General features: G+C 38.9%; 1 protein-coding gene across 1 annotated transcript in view; it reads right to left on the reverse strand.

Moving 5' to 3' along the window:
• OSBPL11 (oxysterol binding protein like 11) overlaps positions 1-26,120 on the reverse strand; it is a 62,711-nt gene that overhangs the window by 16,180 nt on the left and 20,411 nt on the right. The window contains exons 2-7 of the mRNA XM_077829657.1: positions 20,577-20,645; positions 19,483-19,658; positions 18,649-18,728; positions 16,236-16,418; positions 7,925-8,123; positions 595-740 (exon numbers count right to left, since the gene is read on the reverse strand). Of these exons, the coding sequence (XP_077685783.1) occupies positions 595-740; positions 7,925-8,123; positions 16,236-16,418; positions 18,649-18,728; positions 19,483-19,658; positions 20,577-20,645 (853 nt within the window). The remainder of the gene's footprint in view (positions 1-594; positions 741-7,924; positions 8,124-16,235; positions 16,419-18,648; positions 18,729-19,482; positions 19,659-20,576; positions 20,646-26,120) is intronic.

Genomic DNA, 26,120 nt, shown 5'->3' on the forward strand with positions numbered 1-26,120 from the left:
TTCATTATTCTTGTATTTTACAAGAATGTTTTTGCACTTCAAAATAATTGATAATTTAGAGTATTGAAAACACAACAGAATTCAACATCTTTTTAACTGCTCTGAAGTGATTAGTTTTTTCAATATAAAGATTGAAATAGAAAAATGCAATATCATCTAGGAAAATAAGTTATAAAATACTTCTAACAACTAATTTCCCTCATCTACCCTCTGCTGAGCAATTTTCAAAAGCAGTTTATACTGTAAATACTTGGAAAAATCCAATTTATTCACTGCACACTGATTTCTAATATTAAAATGACACTAACTGGAATAATGTGTGCATTTAAATATTTTAAACTGATGCTTTAATTTGCGCCTTTCCCATACCTCTTAACACATTTCATTCATATTTCACCCTGCAGCTGTTTACTAGAAAAAGACAGACTTGCCTACAAACCAACAAAACATTTAATTCAGAAGTGGTCCTCCTTTTTCTACTCAATGTCTGTACGGGGGGGAACCTTCATTGTATAAAAATATTGCTAAATATCTGCAGATAATCCTGCAAGCAAAAACATTCCTCATAGAACTTGGGCTGTCACATTACCTTACCCTTGTTAGATGGCAGGGCTCTGGCACAGACTGCTCCTCTATGACAGATGCTGGCTTGTTTGGCTCTGATGAAAAATTTTGAGCTGCTCCATTTCTGAAATGATTTGACAAAGATATCTTTGGTTCCAACCAACTGATCGTTGTCCCTGAAGCAAAAGAAAGTGTGCGCTGAAACTTATTCATACTCTGGGAGTTCAATAAAAGATGTTTTCGAGTAAGCACTTTTTGAAAAAGCTGCAAGCAGTTAACCTTGTTCAAAAAACAAGGTGAGTGCACCAGGACAACACCTTCTTCGATCATTAGCATGAGCAATGTGATTGGGCAGCTGTAATATATGCAACTTGTACTGGAGAATAAGATAATGTTATAAAAGGTGTAATCAGACACTAGAAAAAGAACCCAATCTAACTGGAATGTTATGTAACCACTTGGATAAGTTTTTGCACCAATTAAAGAAATGGGAGCAATAGCTCATTCTCAAACTTCTGTCAGTTTCAGAAATCAAGGCTAAAACAAAACTATATTTTGGCATTGTTTCCTCTGGAAAAAGTACTTGTCTTTTCTCAGTTGAAGGAACAACATGCTATGCTGAATAAATAATAGCCGCTCAAAGAGATAGCAGCAGTACCTGGAAAGCTGTCACCCACTAATTTAATGATTCAAGTGTCTAGTTACTCTCAGCTAGTCTATCAGAATGGATAGAATTCCTCATCAATAATGAAAATGTTCCATTTTATTTCAAAGGCTAATGTACAGTAGACACCAATAAAGTTCTATTAAAAACACATACAAATGTTATGAGACAGAAACATTCTGGCTATAACACGAACCCAGAAGCAAAAGAATTAGTAACAACTTGGAATCTTCTGTCCATAATTCCGTATTCTGCATTTAGGTAAATTAAAAGAAATTAGGGCAGTTCAGGAAAAAAAACAACATATTGGACATTTCTATCCTTATAGAAGATAGAAATGTAAAGGAGGTTTCATGTAAAGGAGGATCAGAAAAATGGAGTAGCCTTTTTATGAGGGCAACTTGTGTGCATGGGTGCTGGAACTAGGGGCGAGGCACCGCCCCTCGGCTTGAAGTGGTTTCCATCATTTACAGGGTTTACAGTTTTGTTCAATGGCTTTCAGAACCCCCACCAGAAAAACTGTTCCAAAGCCACTGTTTGTGTGATAGAGTTGTCTAAAATATCTTAGCTAAACAGTTTTGCCTGGACTCAGTAGTAAAACTCAGCTTTGTGTGGCAAGATTTAATCTTCATGGAAACAAGAAGAATATTACCATTGCTTGCATTAGCATCTAGATAAACAGTAATCTTTTTTGTGTCAGAAATTATACTTTCAGCATGTTAATTGACAGGATAGAATAAACAAACTCTGTATTTTGCAGAATTCAGGTCAACAGTTTGAAGCCTTCCAATAACCTACACATTCTCAAACCTCACAATTAAAATATCTTGTGATTTGCAGTTCACCTTGACAGTAGGTCCAGGCATTTTTTTGTTCATACTCTCGTTCAGTCCTGAGGGTGTGTAGCAGATGCCCACTGTCATATCTAACTTGTATTCCTTGTATTCTAACTCAAGACATTTACCACCACATTCACAGATTCATAGATACCAAGGCCAGATGAGATTATTATCCAGTTCTTAGCTATCAAATTGTATCTTGCTTTTAAGTACGTTTTCCACCTCTTCTGCACTACTCAGTTATACACACCCAGTAGGTCTTTGTCTATTTAGTATCACTTCTAGTTCTAGTTTGTTATATCCTGCATTTCTAGCATTAGACATGCTGACACATTTAGTCTTCTTCATCTAATCAAAGAAGTTACAGTAGGAAATGGCCTATTAGACCATCCAGCCCATCTTTCTAAAGCTTTTATTATTTTCTAAATCTTTCCATCTTTTATTTAGGAACTTCATCCTCACCTTAATTTGTATGTCAAAAGTCCGTAACAGATCATTTGGGTTAAGCAAGAAATCCTTAACCTTCCATAAACAAGTTTTAAAGCTTGCCTAAAGACTCTGCAATTCAGGTCAGTACCCCTCCTAGTTAAGTGGAGGTCATCCAATCCAAATAGGCTCTCATCAAAGCTGACATTCCAATGCTTAAAGAATTGCAACCCTTTTTCTCTATACCTGCAATACAGGCATTCTTTTGTACCCACTTCCAGGCTTTTCCTTCCTTCTGGATTTTGTGAGAAAAATCACATGCACTGCTCCCATCTTCAGTTCTTCCCACAGGCTCCTAAAATATTTCATGATTAAGGATGGTTCTCTTGGGCAGTGTTTGTTTCCACACAAACTATATTTGTAAAGAATTCTAGTGACTTTTCATTGATTTGCTACCCTTATTGTGGCGTTGTTAGCCTTGGCACCTGACAGGCAATATACCATGAAAGTTCTGAATGATATTTTTAATGAAGAAAAAACATGCACACCAACCTACATCACTGTTCAACTTTTTCCTGTTCAGTGATTTTTAAGACCACCAAAAAACAATTCACAGATTACAGCTTCTCCACAAAGATGCATATAAAATGCTGTCATTCAAGTGGTCCAAATGGGACTGCACTTCTCCCAGATCTCCCCCTGGAACTGTAACGGCTCCAAATTTTCTAACATTAGCAGTACACAAGATTAAGAACTAAGAGAAAGCCCTTCTGCTCTTTGGCCAATCTGCACTTGAAGGTTTAATCAGTATCTCCAGCCCCTTATATTAAAAATCCTATTTTGTATGAGAAATAGTTAATCTGCATGCAGTAGCTGCTTTTTAACAGGAAACAATTTTCCCAAGTACAGTGGGTTTTTTAGTTTGTTGTAAGTTAAAGCCACAAAAAGAGTCAAAGTTTTGGACAAGCACCTTTCAAATTTCCATCTTAAAAATTAAACCTTGAAGTTACAAAGGCACAAAGATGGTTTACCCCTACAATGTAGTTGTTTAAAACCACATCGTCTAATTTTTGTTTAAAGAGCGCTAAAAAAATTATTACTGTACAATTCATCAGTTCTTGTTGCAAAAAACAGTTCAGCATAGCTGGGAATCTCAAAATATACATAATGCAAAACATTCTACAATACCTTTAATATATTCCCATCATGTAAGTAACTTCACTAGCTTATTACGATAATCATCAAGAGGCTGGTATAATTGTAGCTATTCAGTAGAAACCATTTGCTTCCTTAAAAGCTTTTACGAACACAAAAACACCCAATAGATATACTAAAATTAACATATTAATGTATAAAGAGACTCACAAAAGGAAAAGGCACATATTCAAATGTGCACAAATTAAGTGAAAACAGTTCTGGTAAACATCTGCTTGCATGAAAATGAACAATTAGAGACAAACACATGCTCTGTGCACACACAGGCACAGCATATTGTTCCATAACAATTACTACTTGAAGAAATCATCTTTTCTAATTTAAGAGACAGGGTAATTTTATATTCAACCCAATCTGAAGTTTCCGATAAGATGATTTCTGCCTCAAAAAGGCGCATAGCTTAACATCCCTTATCTACTATTCCTGTAAAAACTGGATTAAGCTAAATCAAAGTAGGAGTAGCCACATACAAACTTGAATGGTGAAAGCTTGTGCATAGACAAGGCCTAGAATTAGAACTTAATGTTTGTAGTGTAAAATTTTAAAAAAATATAGGCTATGTTCATGTCACTACTTCAGAGTGACACTAAAGTTCTAAAATAGAACAGTGATAGAATTCACTGGAGCAATTTCTCTCTTTTTTTTTAAACCCAAACAGAAGAAAATTATGTTTTTCAAAACCCGACACAGTTCATGCCCCAAAGAATTTGCAAGCCCATAAAATTTTGCCTCCATCATCACTGCTGTCAAGCATGCTATGCACATATTGGTTCCAGCCAAACCCACAGGTGCCTTTCCCGTGATTGCTCGATCCCTGCTCTACTCCCAGCCTCGCCCCCAACTCCACCCCTTCCATGAGGCTCCACCCTATGTCTTCTCTCCCCTTCCCCAAAGTCTCCGCCCCAACCCGCCCCCTCCATGCCCCTATTCCAACTCCTTCCCCAAATCCCCGCCCCAACCTCGCCTCCTCCCCTGAATGTACCACATTCATGCTCCTCCCCCTCCCTCCCCAGAGTGTGCTAACATTGCCAAACAGCTGTTTGACGGTGGCCGGGCAGGAAGCGCTGGGAGGTAGGCGGAGCACTCAGGGTAGGGGGAGGATGTAGAGGGGTTGGGGTGGGGGGGGGGGGGTGAGGGGAGCTTGGCTGCCAGTGGGTGCAGAGCACCCACTAATTTTTCCCCATCAGTGCTCCAGCCCCGGAGCACCCATGGAGTCGGCACCTATGCTACACCCCAGAGGTAGCCTCATTTTTGTGGTGCTGCATGCACAATAATTTTTAACATGCTCTGAGACCCTTGAAAATGAAAAGCAGCTGTATAAATGTAACTGCATGTTACCGCACGTTGTGATACCTTGTGAAATAAGAGGCACGCTGAAATGAGAGCAACAAGTTTTGACAAAGTCTGAGCCACAACAGTAATCCTAATCTTAACTACAAAATAATTTGTCATTAAGATTTTTTTTGCATTAAATAGGTATATATTCAATACTGTTCTTAATCTTTTGCTTTGATCAGCTAACATTCTGATTTATAACAATGCATATCAGGGAAAATGCAACCTCGATGGAACTACTATAAGGTGAGTGCAAAACTGGTTGGAAAACCGTTCCCAGAGAGTAGTTATCAGTGGTTCACAGTCATGCTGGAAGGGCATAATGAGTGGGATCCCGCAGGGATCAGTTCTGGGTCTGGTTCTGGTTCTGTTCAATACCTTCATCAATGATTTAGATAATGGCATACAGAGTACACTTATAAAGTTTGTGGATGATACCAAGCTGGGAGGGGTTACAAGTGCTTTGGAGAATAGGATTAAAACTCAAAATGATCTGGACAAATTGGAGAAATGGTCTGAAGTAAACAGGATGAAATTCAATAAGGACAAATGCAAAGTACTCCATTTAGGAAGGAACAATCCCATTTTGTGTGTGTGCAACTGAAATGACTGCCTAGGAAGGAGTACTGCGGAAAGGGATCTGGGAGTCATAGTGGACCACAAACTAAATGAGAGTCAACGGTGTAAAGCTATTGCAAAAAAAAGTGAACATCCTTCTGGGATGTATTAGCAGGAGTGTGGTAAGCAAGACACGAGAGGTAATTCTTCTGCTCTACTCCGAGCTAATTAGGCCTCAACTGGAGTATTGTGTCCAGGTCTGGGTGCCACATTTCATGAAGAACGTGGACAAATTAGAGAGAGTCCAGAGAAGAGCTACAAAAATTATTAAAGTCTAGAAAACATGACCTATGAGGGAAGACTGAAAAAAATTGGGTTTGTTTAGTCTGGAAAAAGAGAAGAAAGAGGGGACATGATAACAACTTTCAAGTATGTAAAAGGTTGTTACATGGAGGAGGAAGAAAAATATGTTTTTTCTTAACCGCTGAGGATAGGACAAGAAGCAATGGGCTTAAATTGCAGCAAGAGAGGTTTAGGTTGGACATAAGGAAAAGCTTCCTGTCAAGGTGGTTAAGATCCAGAATAAATTGCCTAAGGAGGTTGTGGAATCTCTGTTATTGGAGATTTTTAAGAGCAGGTTAGACACAAACCTGTTAGCAATGGTATAGATAATACTTAGTCCTGCCACGAATGCAGGGGACTGGACTTGATGACCTCTCAAGGTCCCTCCCAGTCCTATGATAGTATGATTTTGAGTGTGTTTGTTTTTTTTTAAAATTAATTTTAGGGAATCTGAAATGTCTTGAGAACACTAATGGCTGAGAAAGAAAATGACAAATTAGCTTTAAAGGGCTTCTGCTGAAAGATGTAGAAGGAATCAAAGGTAATGGGAAGGTTCCATGATTCCCACCACCAGGCAACAATTGAAAATAAATATCTACTAACTGCTCCTGTCAATTTAATGGTCTATAAGCCATCATGAACACCTCTGGCTCAACAAACCTATGCACCACTACAGACTAGGGACCGAATGGCTAGGCAGCAGTTCTGCGGAAAAGGACCTAGGGGTTACAATGGAAGAGAAGCTGGATATGAGTCAGCAGTGTGCCCTTGTTGCCAAGAAGGCCAATGGCATTTTGGGATGTATAAGTAGGGGCATTGCCAGCAGATCGAGGGACATGATCGTTCCCCTCTATTCGACATTGGTGAGGCCTCATCTGGAGTAGTATGTCCAGTTTTGGGCCCCACACTACAAGAAGGATGTGGAAAAAATTGGAAAACGTCCAGAGGAAGGCAACAAAAATGATTAGGGGACTGGAACACATGACTTATGAGGAGAGGCTGAGGAAACTGGGATTGTTTAGTCTGCGGAAGAGAAGAATGAGGGGTATTTGATAGCTGCTTTCAACTACCTGAAAGGGGGTTCCAAAGAGGATGGATCTAGACTGTTCTCAGAGGTAGCGGATGACAGAACGAGGAGTAATGGTCTCAAGTTGCAGTGGGGGAGGCTTAGGTTGGATATTAGGAAAAAAACTTTCACTAGGAGGGCGGTGAAACACTGGAATGCGTTACCTAGGGAGGTGGTGGAATCTCCTTCCATAGAAGTTTTTAAGGTCAGGCTTGACAAAGCCCTGGCTGGGATAATTTAGTTGGGGATTGGTCCTGCTTTGAGCAGGGGGTTGGACTAGATGATCTCCTGAGGTCCCTTCCAACCCTGATATTCTAGGATTCTATGAAACAAGGGGCTAGACTGAGCCTTTAGTCTTAGTACTGTGTGGAGAGCAGCACGTAGCCATGCCTCCCCAAGAAGAGCAGTAGAAAGGACTGTGACTCAGTCACATCTCTCCAGTTCATCCCTTTCCCAGGAAAAAGAGTAAGTTGCACCCCACACCTCATGCCTGGAGATGAACATGGGCTGGAGCAACACCTTTGCCTGATCTCCACCCCACTATTCACATAAGAAGGGAGAGTCCTGACAGCACTACTGTGGTCACAAAGACTGGAGAGTTACACTTCCCACCACCTATGCGATTGCTTCAGGACTAGAGACAACCTGCCCTAAAAAAAAAAAAAGGTAATCATGTAGGAACATAAGAACTGCCATACTGAATCAGACTAGTGATCCAACTAACCCGGTACCAAGTCTCTACCAGAGGCTGCTTCAGAAGAAGGTGAAAGAAACCTTGCAGGAGGCAGTTTTGGGATAACCAACCCACAGGAAGATAAATTCAGTAGAATAAGCATTTCAATTAAAATAAATTAATTCTAGGCTTTATGCTTCTGTCACACAGAATGTAGACCTTTACCTTAATCCATGACCTACCTGGTAATGATCCCTTCTGCTGCGATGCATGTTGTAGTTGGAGAATATGGAAGCAGTCATTTAAGCAGTTCATAGTGGCCATGGAAGTTGCTTTCAGCATTAACAGGTCTGGATCCAAGGATGTAAGGTGACCAGAGGCAGGAAGGCATTCTATGTTTCTAATCAAGTCTCTCTGTTGTCCCTCAGCCTGAGACATCATCTACCAAACAAAACAGTGCTGGTGTCAGAGAAGATGATAGACATTTTTGTGGTATACAGCTATACTGAAGTGCTTCGCAAACAGACAACCCTGAAGAATATTACAAACTTAATATAAGTCCCAAAGAATTAATAAGAATTAGTTTTATATGTGTCAAAAATAAAAGTACATCTTGTCACCTAAAATGTATAGTTAAAGATGAATTTGTATTTTTCTTTTACAGTTTAACACATTTCTGTGCTGTGCCCCCAATAAACCCTCCACAAAATGCATGCCACAAGTCCCATGCAGTCCATGGTATTTATTGTATTACAGTTACACAGTGAGAGAATATATCAAGACGATTTTACAAAGTGAAAAAGAAATCCAAACATATTAATCTTAAGTGCTGAGTGCTCTCCATGCTTGGTTGATACGTACATACAACACTGAAAACCATGCTTTATATAGAACACAGTAGCAAGCTCACAGCTCTAAGAACATGGAAGCTGACACAGTCTATCTTGTGGAATCAATGGGATGGGTAAGGGTGCTCAGTACCTTACAGGACAGGATGTATTCAGTGCCTTAAAGGGTCAGTTTAGTGCCTTAAAGGGCACTAAATTACACAGACAGTTTGGCTCAAACTTACATCATAATATACATATGTAAAATATGCATGATAGGTTGAAAAACAAGCCTTCCTGTAGTCAGTGGATTTCCTCCCTCTCCCCTCCCCTGTTCTTCCCATGCTGCTCCTTCCCCCAGAGCAAGGTTAGACAACACTTTCAACTCTACAGCCTGCACTATAGCTACCATCAGTGAAGCTACAACAGTGACTAACTACTGGTCCTACATTTTGCAGTGAAGCCTAAAAAAGGCACATGCATTCATACACAGTATAGTGTTGGGAAAACTGAAAACAATTTGTAGGTGAAAAAAAATCACTCAGACAAAATATTGCACAGGTTTTTTGTGATCACAGGTACTCTCTCTCTTCCTGGGTAGAGGCAACAAATGGAATACTAAGAAGAATCCTGCTGCTCTCTGGATTCTTACAAATTTCTGTTAAATGCCTGAACACAAAAATAGAACTGACAGGCAAAGGAAAAAGATTTTCTTGCATGTGCTTATGTCACATTCATGCACGTGTTTGATTTCAAACGGGCTGGTTAGGTTTTCAGTTTACCCACTTTGACAGTATCCTTTCACTCTGTTTTCTATCAGCCTCCTAATACAGAGTCTCTACTAGGCAGCTGGTTTTAGATTTCAGAGAAATATTTAAACAATATTGTACATCAGCAAATCACAAAGATTGTTTGACAAGCTCACAGTATTATTTGTTAACACTATATTACTATGTCTTTTGCCAACAACAGACTACCTAACACCAGGTACTCTACAATACACATGTCAAATCCACCTCTTCTTGTCACACAGTGTTCTCTAAATGTCTTACATGTGAGCTTTTCAACTGTCCTGTGCAGAGTAATGCTGCAAATTAGATTTCAGGATCAATCATGCCATCGAGGTGCTTAACTAACCAACAAACAACAAAAAGAAAAGGAGTACTTGTGGCACCTTAGAGACTAACCAATTTATTTGAGCATAAGCTTTCGTGAGCTACAGCACTCCTTTTCTTTTTGCGAATACAGACTAACACGGCTGTTTCTCTGAAACCAACAAACAACACATACACATAAGCTCTCTGGGAGTCTTCCTCATTTGTTTGCACTGTAGTAGTACCTAAAGACCCCAAGCTAGGACTGGAGTCCCATTTGTGCTAGGTACTGTACAAACATATACGAAGAGACCATCGCTGCCTCAAAAAGATTCATAGTTTGCAAAGCTGGAAAATAAAGTCACAGGATAGCTTCAGGTTATGTCTCTCAGCCTTTATTAGTCTATTCTAGCTTATGCCACCCAACCTCTCTATTATCTCAATGGGATGAAGAAGCGTACACAAAATAGCCAGCCAATCATGAAACCTCTCCTGTCGCCATGCAAGCGGAATGAGAACAGCTGCACTCAACACAGTGAAAGCATTCACAGGAGAGTACTTAAATCGCCCAGACATATCTACTCTTAAAAACAGAGCATTCTTTCAAGGATTCTAAAACTTTCCCTCACTCAACCAGGTTCATATACAACAACAGTTCCCACTCAGTTCAAAACTATCAACCAGTCCAAAAAGTACACTTGCCATATTTCCTAGGAAAAGAGCACATCCAGAAGTACTGCTGCTCAGAGTAAAGTGGTCTCTTCTCTTAGACCTCTTGCTTTATAGTGCAAGCAACTACCTCAAGGTTTCCAAAGCACCAATACAACATACAGATTCAGTTAAGAGCCAAGAAAGTCAGGAAGTTGACGTTTTGTGCAGTTTGGGGTTATTTGTGGTCTTATTATGTGCAGATTTTATACAATTTAAAGGAGGATTGTGTAATGAGCATTTAGAAAGACTGGTTCTTCCACAGACTCTTGAACTGAGACTGCAACTAGTCAAGCCATGGTATATCCAAGTATAGCATTCACAAATGAACATATACAAGTTTATATAAGGTTAAAGAAGGTTAAGGGGTGACTTGATTACAGTCTATAAATATCTACCTGGGGGAACAAATGTTTAATATAGGGCTCTCCATCTAGCAGAGAAAGGTTAACACAATCCAATAGCTGGAAGTTGATACTACACAAATTCAGACTACAAATAAGGTGGGGGGGGGGTTTTTTTTTTTTAAATGGTCAGAGTAATTAACCACTGGAACAATTTACCAAAGGTCATGGTGCAGTATCCATCATTCACAATTTTTAAATCAAACTCAGATGCTTTTCTAAAATATATGTTCTAGGAATTATTTTTGGGAAGTTCTAAGGTCTGTGTTATACAAGAGGTCAGACTAGATGATCACAATGATCGCTTCTGGCCTTAGAATTTACCAATTTATGAAGTATGTGTTATGAATTCTGACACAGAACTTTTAGACATGCCTATCAACCAAGCAACAACACACTGAGGAAAAGAAAAGCAGTCTGCTTAACACATCTAGATTAAATAACCAACACTCATGATCCCTTGTCTTTATTTTATTTTAAAAGTCTCATCTTTAAAACGGTGGCTTTTTATCTTTTCTTCACATCTTTCTTTTGCTTTTTGTATTTTACAAGCAAACTTTAGAAATCACATTGATGGCCCTACATATTTGTTGTCCTACTTTGTAAGTGACACGTGTGTAAACGGTTACCAGAAGATCTGTGAAATACAGGTCCCTTAGAATCATGCTTTACTCTACCTATAACTTATAATATTCTCATCCCTTTCATAAAGTCTCCTTCCTTCCTTTTCTACTTTCTCCCCCCCCTTTTTGGGGGGTGGGGGTGGGGGGAGGTACAGAGATATTTATGAGGTTAAATTCTCTTTTCCTTAATCCTTTTCTGTGAAAGGGGAGCAGTGGAAAGGTCTCTCTTACGTGCACCATGTGTGCAAGTTGACCTAAAACTAACTTAATACTGTAAACACAAAACAGCTACTGGGCTCTCACTTACAAGGTGTGTTTTAAAGAGAGCATGTATCTACTAAACTAACACACTCACCACCTAAAATAGTTTGAACATAACACCTGCAATTTGAGATAGATGTGTTGATTCAGGCCTACCACTTTAAGGGCTGCCTGGCTCGCTGGACAAGTCCGCAGCCATTTGGGGGCACTGAAGTCTGAGGGGGCTTGTGTGGGAGAAAAGACTGTTGAGAAGGGGTATGTGGAGACTATGATGGGTGGACAGCACTATCTAGGACACATAGTATAGGGAGAGGAAAAGATGGGCAAGGTTTCACCTTCAGGGGAGACATGTAGATGAAGACAAGCTCCACTGGGATGATCCACAGGCAGTTCACAACAAGAAACTTCTCTTCAACCTCACTTCTCTGACCCACACTTGTCCACAGCATTTTAAAGTAGAATGAGGTATCAGAACTGGTGAGGAAGGCGATGTGGGAGGCATGAGGGAAGAGTAGAGATGTGGGAGAGGATGAGGCTAAGAAAGGCATGAGGGAGATGAGGGGCACAAGGATTGTTCATGTTAAGGCAATTTCCACACTAACAAAATCTGGAACTGACAGCTAAAGGATGCTTAAATGCATTTTTTATTCAAACAATACCCAGTTAAATCAGGAGTCTCCTCCACACCAATCTAAGCTTGCTTGCCTTACTACCCAATCCCCAAACATACTGAGACTCCATGGTAAACTTCCCTTACTATTCCAACATATAACCAACCATCACACACATCAAATTCCTCTCTGCCACACACAGATGCACCTTAGCTTCAATCTCACACAACCTGAATTCTTACACTTCCTAATTTGAGGGCTTGATTCTGCAAACTTTATGTTTAACAGATTCTATCTGGTATGGAATGTAAGAGTTGTACAAAAAAACCCTCCAACGCTCTCAGCCTACCTCCCTGATTGAGGCTGTGTTTAGCACAGAGAGTCAGGAGGAAAGAGATTGTGGGCAGCGTCCACTCACCCTGACAATCTTCCCAATTTGTGGTCCCTCTTATTGTCCTCCAACATCACAAATGCCCACACTGTGCCTAGCTATGCCCTCCAGCCTCCCTGCTAGCAATCCCAGACTGATGGACCACCTGTTTGTGGTTTGGGACTCTCCTCTGGTGAGCTACTGAAAATCTGCTGCCTACAGAAGCAGCTACTTCAGAAGCAAAGCTGGTAACTTTACTCCAGAGACACCTCTTACCTAGGGTGACTAGATGTCCCAGTTTTATAGGGACAGTCCCAATATTTGGGGCTTTGTCTTATATAGTCGCCTATTACCCCCATACCCTGTCCCGATTTGTCACACTTGCTGTCTGGTCACCCTGCTCTTACCAGACACCTAATTCATTGATATGGTGCAAGGAAGCAGAGAAAAGGGAACACAGGTATCTTAAGCTTCACTTTAGGCAATACTGGGGACCAAGTTCTTCCCTCAGATACACATGCACTTAAATCAATAGAAGTCAAGCCCATTTATTCAGTGGCAAAATTATGACTTTTTACATTCACAAGCCTTACTTCCTCTCCCTTACATAAGGCTAACTTGTAATACCCTATAACAAAAGAAAGCTACAGATAAATTATTTAACCCTACTCTAACAAGATGAAAAGGCCAAAGATAAAACAGTTAGCTCTTTTCATACACAGACCACGGAGTCCATTACACAGCAACATCCCATACATTGCATTATCCCTACCTTCTATTAGAAAGTAAACAGTAGGATAGTTGTTCATTCATGGACCATAACTGCCTAGGAGTCAGAACCTTCAGAATTTGTTCCCTGCTCTCAAAACTCCAGTGTTTCCTGATGCTTACAGGAACTGCTGAGCCTGTTAGCAACCAAATAGAATGCAGGGATTTAAAGAGACCAAACCCTGCCATTTCTATCACTTTCCTTATATTTTCGTCTCATAAAGCAAGAATTCTTTACAAATATCTGTCTGTGACCCAGGTTTCTCTCAGTTCTATGGGGTAAAGAAGTAGCACATGCCATAACAGAAAGGAAACATTACTGGTAGGCAATTTGCATATTTCAGGATGTGCTGTGACAGAGAAAACTTTAGCTACAAGGAGAGATCCTTGTCCAAATGCAGGCACCTAAAGGAACCTTGCAGATTGATTAGTCTGTAGATTATAAGGATGCATAATTGGTCAGAAGACCTCTATTTACATATGGAAAGTAGAAGCATTTTTTATCTTGTGGCACTGGAAAGATGCAAATAAACCCCCACAGCAGCAAGTCTCAGAGCTCGGGTCAAGTACCTCAGAATCATGGGGCACCCTGTCCCTCCCACAGGATTTTAGAGCCTGCGTTCCAGGCCAAGTGGGAACATCTACACTGGTATTTTTAGCCCTGTAATGCAAGACCCGCAAACCCAAGTCAGTTAACCCAGGCTCTGAGATTCGCTATCACAGCTTGTAGGGAGTTCTTGTTTTTTTATGCAGTGTAGACGTACTCAGCATGTCTACACCTTGGACTGCTTTTCCAGACCAACATGTTCCTTGAGTTGATCCACTCCTAACCAGCTGTAAGGAAGGGTAAAATTAGATTCCATGAATTCTGTAGCTGTATTTTTCTGAATTATATACCACATCTAAAACAATAATTTTGAATGATGTAATGTGGAATTTTTGATTTTTTACACAGAAATGTCACAATAAGTGATGGAATATTTGGATCCATTTCATGAATACTGCCAAAGTTTTTGTTTCAAGATATTTGTGGGATCAGGATCTGTATGCAGATTAAGGGGGAAGGATGCATTTTCAAGACTGATTTCATCTTGTAATATATTTTCTAAGAGCCATGCTATTAGCGTTGGTACTCATATTGGCAGTCTAGTCACTGGCTCTTCAATATCTCAGCCATCTCTCCACCACTTTAGCAACATACCTTCTTGCTACGGTACGTTGACAGCCAAGGCTCTTACAGAACTCTTTAACAAAGGAATTTGATTCTTGTGACTGTGGAATGCCCAGTCTATGACAGTTTGCCAAGCCTCACACTCAACATGTTCCTTTTATAAACTTGCCTCTACTGCAAGCTCTACAATAATCTTATAATTAAAAGGGGAAAGAAAAACTAATTAATGCTTGCTCACCTATTGATTCCCTAGTACAGTATATCCCATTTTCTGTGCATCTACCTTTTAGTGGCCAAAAACATCTGTAACCCACACACCTGGGTGTGGTGTTCTGTCCCATCTAGTGGCACCGAGACCACTTAGAGAGATTAATGAGTCTGCTCTACAGCCTTAGCTAAGGTCCATATGGCTTTTAGCTCATGCAGTAGAGGCTCATGGATTTAGCTCCAGAAGTCCCAGGTTCGACCCCACCCACCAATGACCAGGGTCTGTTGGTGTTACACATCTTTTGTTTAATGCAATGTGATCAGCACAATACATTACAACTATTATTAGTTGTGATAATACTAATATTGATAATACTAGTAATAGGCCAACACTAGTTAGAGATCTTATGAGAAGAAAGAACGATTCAATTTGCAGAGCACATTTTAAGAGATTCAGTGGGCAACACATGTTGATTGGTACTGGAAGGGAAAGTTGATGGCAGAACAACAGGAGGCAGAAAAAGATCTTGGATGGACAATGTGGTATCCTGGATGGATCAAAAGGACTATTCATCCACAAAAGATTTGCAACCATGTTAGCCTGTTCTGTATGATCCTCTGCTAACCTCCAGTAATAGATATGCCACATAAGAAGAACAACAGATAATTGATACTGGTGAGTGGTGCAACAAGTTTTCCTTTTAGAGATGTTATATGTAGGTGATATTTAAAAACATATATTTGTAACTTTTTATATTGGCGACAGGGATGGAAGGATACAAAAAAGGATCGTCATGCACCGTAGTGCTCACCCCTTTTACCAAAGTATACCATTCATCCAGATTTAGTATTCAGTGGAATCATATTGCTGGCTTGCATCTTTTTCTTTGCTTTCCCCTCTCAAATCACACTTTGAGGTTTTGGCCATAAAACTTTGTAACATTACTTTTTGCATATTAGCAGCAAAATTCTCTGATACGAACCAAACTGATTCCTCCTCCATCCTATGGAGGTCATGAAAAAAAAGTTCTGCCCTTAAAGAAGTCAACTCTTCCAAGGCTTGAGAGGGGGAAAAAAGGAAGAAGTGTGCGATATGACCTCTTCTTGAGCTGTAATGCTAGGACTAGCAGGGACAGGAATATGTGATAAACCATCTTCAGCATCAGGACGTTATAAGAGCTAACAGCACCAAAGTCACCTCCCACCCAACAATTTAAAATAATAAAAATGACATTTATAAAGAACCTTTAATGCCAAAGCACATTTAAAAAGTGAGATAAAAAATACATTCTGATCACTTCCACCACCACTGAAATACTGCCAGCTCTGGGGTGGGAACACTGCAGCTCTTTAACCTCACACAGCAACACTAGCAGTTGAGGCCAATTTAGGAATACTATAACCATCAAATTATCAGGGTTTCTGTGTCATCCAAAGTAGTAAGGACAATAATATGTTGGTTCTCTCTCATTCTCAAAGTAATTTATTTAAATTTTGATTCATACAAACCTCTCTAACATCTACGAGGTGGTCTGGCTGCAGAATAGGAACTCTCTTTCCTGCTGGCAACTTGTGATGTCCAACATTAAAAAAAGAAACTGGATTTTGGCTGGGTCTCCTTTGAACACCAGGAGAGTTGCCACTTCCTTGGGATGCAAGAGAGAAGCTGCGAGATTTCAGTGGAGGATTGTTCTAGTGAATAAACAAGAATATAAAGAAATTTAAAATTCCTCATACTCAAAAAATATTTCATTAGGCACATAAATCAGAACATAAAATCAAGAATTAAATAAAGTGAGGGAAAGCTAGCTTAACTCACTGTTTTTCAACTACTCTGGTAATTAATGTGCACAAAGTGTTTAGTGAGGAAGTTATCTGTTCCTTTGTGCTATTTCCTGATAATTGTCTTGCTCCACTGCTTAAGTCAGCTTGTATTTGCTTACATGCAACCCGGGAATTGCGCTGAAACAATATACGTCACTTTATATGATTAGGAAGTAGGCCTTTCGATTCAGGTTTGAGCTCTGCAGGAAGATTAACATGTAAACTGAGAGGCAACAGACTACGCAGGGGTGAACCTGACATTTAATAGAGAAGAATTTCATTTACAACCATTTAGAAGACAAAGTGAAACACATGCAGGACTTGTCTACACTTACAGTGCCGCAGCACTTCGTGAAGACGCTACCTACGCTGACAGGAAAGTTTCTCCCATCGGCGTAGGTACTCAACCTCCAGGAGAGTTGGTAGCTTTGTTGATAGGAGAATCCCTCCCTCTGTCTACACCAGGAGTTAGGTCGGTATAACTATGTCGCTCAGGGATGTGGATTTTATACCATAGTTATAACGACATAAGTTTGTAACTTAAACCAGGGCGCAATCTGATGATAGGGGAGTCACAAGGAGTTAATCCTGCTTTAGAAGGACCTTAGATTTTGGATTTTTTCCCCCTCTCCCCAGATTTTAGGTTAAATGAAGCAAATATTTAAGAATATACTTCTATAACGTACAGTCCACGTATACCCTAAATCAACGAAGTGTTGAAAATGGATTGTGAAAGGAGCTAGCAGGCCTTAATCATCAGGCTTGCTAGAAAGTCCTCTCAAGGAACATGGACTTATGGAGTTGTCTTTTAAAAAAAGAAATCTAATTCAGGGGAATTAATTTGGACATAAACAAATTTTCCTTTTAAACAAGCCAAGCAAAAAATGAAAATTACAACTGGAAATCTGAGCTACAATTCAAAACTCAAGTTCTAAAACCAAGAAATTTAGGACCAAAAGCTGTATTCAGTATAGCCACACTCCCTGAGTTTTTCAAGTATTGAAAACTATCCAGATAGCAAAACTTTAGTAGAAATGTATTGGGGGGGCAAATACAAAAACAGCCTAAGTACAATAATGTGGTGGAGCTGACTTCTTGTCTTACGAGATAACATTCACCCTTGCTGCAGCAAGATATCCTTGTTAAATAAAAGAATGTGACCTCCCCACAAACATTTTCACCTTGATGAATGTCTGCATTGTATCACTGCCATAAATGAACTCCTGAAGTCTTATTCCTTCACCCTCAATTCACTCAGGGTCATACCTTTAAAATGGACCTGCTAAAATTAGGAATTGCATGACACAGTGAACAATACCTTTTCATCAGATGTCTGCTATGCTACTCCCCATCTAGTCAGCAGGTCAATACAGGAATTAGTTTACAAAACTTAAAAACTAAATGAAAATAAACACGGACTTTTTAAAAAAAAACATTTCTAGAAATGCCTTAGGAGTAAAATATTGTTTTTAAAATCACTGAAAATTAAAATAAAAACATCAGGTGATTTATAGCATGTTGCTAGAACAATTTTATTGTACACTTGAGGTTAGGACACAAATGTTAACTCAAGTCATTAAACTCCAAGTTTCATCCTAAAATGTACCTGCAAAATATATCTGGTATAAACAACCAATGAAGGAGAAATCAAGCTCCAACCATTAGTCTTTTTATGGCCCTTTCCTCAGGCTTGTGGGGTTACCCACAAAACAAAAGCCATGAAAAACACTCAGCTTTAAAACCCCCAGGGGCTTCAGCTTCCTCTTCCTTTTATACTCTGTACTATCAGCAATATGACCAGCTGGGACTTGTTAACCCTTCACAGGCTGCAGTACCTTCACCAGTTCATAGTATCATATTACATATTTTAGGAAAAGGCCATTTCTACTACAGACTATATGTCAAGTGTACTCAGCCACACTCATGTTTCCTCTTTAAGTATTGGGAACTTTTCAGATTTCTCCTTAACCTTATCTGGCTCATGGATTAATAGAATATATCAGTTTTCAATTACTTTTACCACAGACCCTAACTGATAAAGAACATGAATATTCTCATATATGTTTTTATTCAAGAACACATTAAAATCATGCAGTACCTTTCCAATTGCTTCTGTGTGATGCTGCGTGCATATCTGAAGTCTGCTAACCCAATGCTGCCGTTCTTTAGCATCAGTGGCTGATAAAAAGCAAACAAAAATAATTTTACAGGAACAAAAATTAAAGTATAGGCAAGAGTACAGATAATTTTTCTTATTCCTTTAAAATAACACTAATGTAGCACTAGTACATGATAAGCTTTTTTTCTCTCTCTGGGTAAAGAGAGAAACCAAATAAAACTATTTATATAGTGCATGGAACCAATACCATATCCTGGTTTTATTGTCCTTCAGAAGGAATGTACAATTTCCTCTTTGGTAAATCTACACATGAGACCAGGAAACATACACAGGTCAGGAAGAATGCAATGGTGAGCCTCAAGGGAACAGGAACAAAAAGACTTTAGCCCAAATTTCCATAAAAGTCTTTTCCCTGGCTCTAGACTAAGATGCCTGTATAGCAGTGGTTCCCAATCACTGATACTTGAAGCTTTTTTCCATTGGAATTATTGGCTGGCTCTCTTCCCACCAGCAAAAGTTACCTAACATAAGTTATGAAACACTGAAATATGAAACACTGAAATATAGAATTTAAGGGACTGTCTATTGAGGTTCCTCCCCGTATCAGATTTATGGTCTTGGACCAATCACCATCCCATAGATTTTGGGGTGCCACACACAAAAAATTAGGATATTATATTCTGTGTGTGCAGTTTTGTTCATGTGTTTCTAAAGCAAACAAAGAGACAACCACACACAAAAACTACAACCACATATCGGAGGCAGGAGTATCCTCTAGTGGAAAAATCTTCTGTCCAAGAACTTAAGTCATACCTCTTAGTTTATACTGCTCTCCACTAGCAGCATTAACGGTGAAGGTATGCGAGTCTTCATCGCTGGGTGAAATTACAGCTCCAGCTAGCTGCAAGGTACCTCTGGGCTTTTGATTTCTAGACTGTTCATTCACGAAGTACTCCAGCAGGCCAGCTTCATTGTTTAAAACAAAAAATCTGTGATTGTGATAAAAAGTCCATTTATAAAATAAAACTAACACACATATTTTTAATATAAATAATCATCACACAACCAAAACTATCTCCACATAAGTTTGGGGAGAATTCGTTTTTGTTTTAATCGGACCAGGAGACGTCAAATGGTTTATGCAAATACCACAAGTTGCCAACACAACCTCACCAAATATACTAGCTACAGCTTAAAATTGCCCAAGATTAGACTCATACAAAGATTCTTTAAAGATCAAACCTTTGCATGGTGTACGTGAACTGTCACTAAGTAAATTAAAAGTACATTTATGATACTTCAGGAACGCAGTCTTGGAAGACTTAGCACTGTGCATATGAGAAACTTTAAGACAAAGCAATACTAGCTACAAAGATGGGGAGTGTAATTTCCATCACTGGACCAATGCTAGTTAGGAATAGACACACTCACAACTTATGCAGCACACAATAGAAGGTATTTCAACAGGTGTCCTTAGCTCAACTCTCTGCTTCTACTGTTGTGCAACATACTGCATTAGACAGCTTGTGCCTCCAACCACAACGTTGGTTGTATTGTTGTAGTGCCATGAAAAGTTTGAGAAAGCGTTGCTGAATACCCCCCCTTACACACATACATCACAGCAACCAAAAAAGGCCATTGAAATGCTTAGTAGTCCTTCTCTGCTTTTCATTAATCTCTCAGTCACATGTTAAAACAAAATGTTATCCCTAATATGAATGTAGCAGGTCCATCTCTTATCTACTTGTTGGTTTAATCCATATTAAATCTGAAAAATACATAAAAGTATTTTCCATTATGTTAATTGCTTAGCAGAAAAAAAAACTGTGTGAAAAACATATTGATTTAGATAATGTCAATCAACCTTGTTAAAAAAATGCTACAAAAAAACCAAAAATCAGACTTACCGATATTGCCAGCCAGTGACGAGATTGGTATATTTCATTAAATAGCCATAAATATTTTCCATGTGATCACTGTTAGAAAAACAACAAGACAAAAACCAGTCAGATGAGACCAAATAAAGTAACAATTAAAACCATTAAAGTAGAAGATCTAGATTTTCATTTACGCAGTCTAAAGTCCACTTTCAGCAAACTGCTCAAAATTTATTTTAAGAAGGAGAATTTGTTTCAATTTGTTTTTGCAGGCTTACTGCAGAATAAAGAAAGAAACTTTAAGCAGACTTATTGGACTATCAGTAAAACTAAAGAATGAAAATTTTCAATATTGTTGAAGCAATGAAAGACAGTCTGGATCCGTAACATAAAATAGACACTTCTGGACACATTTATGATGCTTCAATATTAAGTAGTCAATATACTATTTATGACACCTGCCTACCTACCCACCCCTCTTCTCTCTGGGGGGGGGGGGGGAGTAGTTTTGAGTTTCTACACAAAATTAATTTTTACCACCTTAAAAAAGACCCATATTAATCTCAGTAATTAAAAAGAAATCTGTCATTAGGCACTATTAAAGTAAATACAGTTCTATTTATGTTGAACTTCCAGAACCATCAACAACTATACTAAAAACTGCCATATTGCAAATAGAGAAGATGCTCTGAGAAACCCAAGAGATAGTTTCAGATCACATTAAGAAATACTTTGAAGTATTAAAAATGTCTTCACCATTTGTTTTACAACAATTTGGCACAAAAGATAAACAAATAACTTCTCTTCTGGGGCCCAAATCTGTAAGAAGCTCAGCACTATCTCCCAGTGAAGACAAGAGGCAATGAGGGCAGTCAGTACTTTGCAATATTAAGCTCCATATACAGAACTATTAGTATATATTTGCCAAAATAGTTACTCACTCTGAATGTACTTGTTAGGGATGGTCTTCTTATGAGACCAGATCAGAGTTGATTTACAGTAGTTCCTGTAGGCCCCATTGTGCTAGGCACCATGCACACACAGTGAAATATAGTTACTGCAGAAGAGGTTACAATCCGAATAGACAAGGCAAAGGGTGGAAGAAGTTCTCAATTTTACAGTGGAGGAATTGAGGCATAGAAAGATTAAGTGACTTGCCTACCATCACAGAGGAAATATGCAGCAGAACCAGGAACTGAATCCAGGTCTCATAAGACTGCAATCACTGGCTGCAGTGATAATTGTTTACTTTTACAGAGAATTATAAAGATAATTCTCTAATAATATTTTCATCATAGTTAAACCTCTAATTAAATCTCAAACGTTTGCCTTATTATAGTAGTTGATGGTTCTTACATTTCCCGGAATTCAGAATATATGGGAACACCTTACCTAGATAACTTACTGATAAGTAAACAAGTTTTTCATCTTTACTAAAAGAACATATGCTGGCAGAATATGGCTACTGAAGTCAAGGGATTAATGTAAAATCCATTCATTAACAAAGACTGCTAGGCACAGTGGAAAATCTTTGTCTGTATGCACAAATCAATCTGTTGCCTACGTTTTGTTTCCAAAAGATTTCACTAGTATGACAATAAGAAATGGAGTACTTGTGGCACCTTAGAGACTAGACTTAGAGTCTCTAAGGTGCCACAAGTACTCCATTTCTTTTTGCGAATACAGACTAACACGGCTGTTACTCTGAAACCTGTAGTATGACAATGTTAAACTGTTTATATATGTGAAATTCTTACTATTTCAACATTATGTAGAAAAATTACACCCAATTACATCTTAAAGTCTTTTTTATGACATACCTAATCGGACAATCCAAAGTAACATGCTAAATCACTATTCCAGTAAGAGGTCTTGCTGACTTTGTCTCTATGAAGGTATTCAGTTTACGAATAATACTCTTAATTTTTCTTTTTTGCAGAGGAAATCAAAACAAACAGCACTAATTCTTTCACCCAATTATAGTACATTAAAAATGGCACATCTGAAGCACAGAGCTTTAAAGAAAAAAAAGTAGGGCAATTTAATTTTATGTAGCAACTGGCTTGTGACCTATAAAACACAAGTGGCTATAGTTGCATGTGGTCATATAGCATTACAAAACTAGGTCTACATAGGGCTGAGGAGAGGCTCCTAGTCTACCAGACAGACAGACACTTTCCTAAAGGCATCATGATTTTGCTAAAGCAGCTGGACAATTAACTCTACCACACACAAAATGTAGAAACTGTGTTGGAGGACACAAATGACTGCAACTTTTAATAAATGAGGACCTATTTTCCCCCTTTGGTAGTCTCCATCAAAGTTCTTTCCTTTCAGAATTATGCCCAGAGAGCATGTAAATAATTGACAAAACATAAGGACTGAAACATTCATCTTAGAGAGAGAAGATGAGAAAGAATTGCCTAACATTACTGAAAATCTACCAACATTTCTCATGTCAAAAAGTATTCTATAGAAACCCAGTGACTGGTTCCTTTCCCAACTCCATCCATTCTGCACAGAAACAGGTCATTCAAGCCTCCTTTTCATCAGAGAATTGCAGCACAGCAATTTAAACAGGTGTGACAGAACCAATAGAAGTTGCAATATTGTGAGTAAAAAATTAGCTCCATCCTGTTTCAAACAGTACACCATGTCCACACACAGCCCCCCCCTTTTAAATATCGTACCGCCTCAGAATTGTTCCCCCAGCCCACAATTCCATGAATGCCTCCTTGGACCCAGTTAATAACTTCCATGGTATGGGTCTATTAACAACATTTCATGTTTTTGGTTTGTCCAGTGGATGTTTTGAATGGTTCCGTCCTACATCTGAGGATCTACATGAGTCATGAGACACTAGAAGATGCCACGGTGGAAGAGGTCCAGCAACTCCGGCCACACCACTCCCAGGCTTCAAGGCCTGGTATATAGTATGAATTCCACTGTCTTTGGGTGACGCTGCTTGCGGATTTTGTGTGCGTGTGTGCGCTCACACACACGTTTATTTGATCTTTTCATGTTGAAAACAGTTTATTCCCCTCCCCCACCTTTCATAGCTGTAACAACAATTCCATTCCCCAGTGTTTTCTTCTAGGAGGGAGAGACAGGTATGCTCTAGATCTGGAGGGAAGACATCTTTTTGGGTCCCTCATTATGGCCTATAGTAAGTTCCTCATCTTCCCTTCCCCAAGTAATGCTGTCAAGGATCCTGAGGATGATTCACTCTTCGAAGAGTGAGGAGAATAATAGGTGCTGGAGAACCCAGGGGAGTTAAGTACATATTCACGAGTTAAGTAGAAGAGTGAGCTGCCTGTCTATGTAACCTCTAACTAATAATCCTTTTGTGTTTTCTGTTTTAAACTGCTCAGGAATACAGAGATGCTGCTCAGGCAGTGAACTGACTGTTGTGACAACTTCCAGTAAAGTAAATTCATTGAGGTACGTGCCGGACACTAACCAACCGCTGCTTGTGTCCTTTCTATATAGCAAGAGAATCCCTGTGGACAAAGTCTACATGTTTTAGAAAGTGTTACTGAAGATGTATTTTTCATTCTACAGTTGTAACTTCCTCTGCTGCTGCCCTGGAGGTCGGGGCAGTAAACCTGGAGGGTGGAGGAAGCAATGGGCAGAGCTCAGACCTGCTGAGCACTGCCTCTGTGGCTCTTGAGCCTGCACACAGCCAGTAGGTAAGTGCTCTGAGCTGCTGAAGGTGTCATTGACGCATGGGTACAGGCACTGCAGAATTGCACTAAAGACCAATTGCTGTTCTGAAGCCCATATTATAGAAATCAATTCTGTTGTCTTAGTCTAGTTCCTAAATCAATAGATGTCTATGTAACACAAACATGCCAGAAACCATTAGAAGAATTACAGAACATTGACAGGTTTGGGAAATAATTATGTTCCCGCTTCTGTTTCTCCTCCAGAGTGGGACGCAGTAACTGAGTGAGCATGATAGGAGGAATCTTGTGGTCCTACTGCAACTGCCATTCCTGCTGAGGTGGATAAACGGGACTTTAGTGTCTGCATAGAGCACTGGACTGACTACACCAAATTTCATTGCCCCTCCCCCATACAATCTATTTCGAAGCAATTCACTCAGCCTCTGAGAAATTCCTCACTTCAATCATGAGGAAACATGCCCTAAATAAGAGTTAGTCCATGATTCATTCTAAGATATAACTACAAAACATTTTAGTAGCAATATCTGCAGACAAGATCAAAACAGAACAGAGTGGGTTGGGCGTGCTCTAATTAGAGCACAACAATCTCCTCCACTCTTTCCCCCACACCCTATTTAAAAACAGAGCTTAATAGTTCATATCCAGCTGTTACCAGCAGAATCACCCTTTTCTTCTATGTGGCAGCATTAAAGTAACCTTGCAACAAAGAATCCCCAGTAAGATGGCAGACTATTTATAGTTGCTCAAAACAATACTACAGGTCTAAAACAAAACCATTCGGGGAAGGGAATCATGCAGTCATATATTCTTAGGGCCCTTCATTTTCAGTTCTTCTATTTAATTTTTCCCAGGAATTTATCTGTGTTTATTACTATGTTAACAAAAACAGATTAAAATCAGTGGAAAAAACTTAATTTTCTGCGTAAACATGAGGGGGTTATTTTGGTGGACGGAGGGACAGGGGTAAAAAGTATTCAGTAGAGTAATACTTTGATTAATTGAATTCAGTATGGTTTGCTGCAGAACCAAAACTCAAAACACAGTGCCACCTCTGAGTTTAAGAAAACAATACATCTCTAATTCCCAAATAAAACTTTTCATTTGAATAAACAGTTCACTGTTGTAGACTTAGAACTATTAGCCCATAAATATTTACATTTAATAATTGGGCCACACCATTTGTAGTGCATACACTCAATTTCATGTTTTCCGGTTTTGGTTTTTTTTAAATTTTCAATTAGTTCCTTGTGGTCTGAAATGTCTCCTGATACAGATTTTCATTTTCTTTCCATTTTAGCGTGTCAGACCTTTAAACATTATCTGCTAAGAGTCTGAATGTGTACGTAATAGGTGTGAGATTCATCAGTACATTTAGAACTTGCATGCCTGTTTGTTGTGTGTATCTTTTAGATTACAACATAGCCTTACTTTAACAGGCAGCTTGGCATATAGACAGACTAGCATATGATCGTAATACATCTCTCTCTTGCAATGTATTGTATTTTCCTAATAAAGCAAGTTATTTTTTATATATTTGAATGATATAAAAGTAGGGTGAAAATCAGAAAAAGAACAAATACTTTTTGTAAAACCCGGGACTTTTTCAGTAACAATATCAGTTTCAACTGAAAACAAGGGACTTATATATTCTGAATACAGAATTTTTTTAAGGGAGAAACAGTAACGGAATAAACTGTCTGAAAATGCTTCAGAACTGCTACCATATTATTGGCATACACAAAACAAAAAAGTATCAAGATTTGAATCATTTGCACTCATTTTAGAGCTACCTAAACTTTGGTGAAGTTTTAACAACTTTGGACAGAAAAAAAGGTGTTTTGAAATTTTAAAAGACAAGCTTGCTTGTAAACATGTATGAAGTTCAATT

This window comes from Eretmochelys imbricata, chromosome 11 (genome assembly GCF_965152235.1).
Source record: "Eretmochelys imbricata isolate rEreImb1 chromosome 11, rEreImb1.hap1, whole genome shotgun sequence".
NCBI classification, from domain to species: domain Eukaryota; kingdom Metazoa; phylum Chordata; order Testudines; family Cheloniidae; genus Eretmochelys; species Eretmochelys imbricata.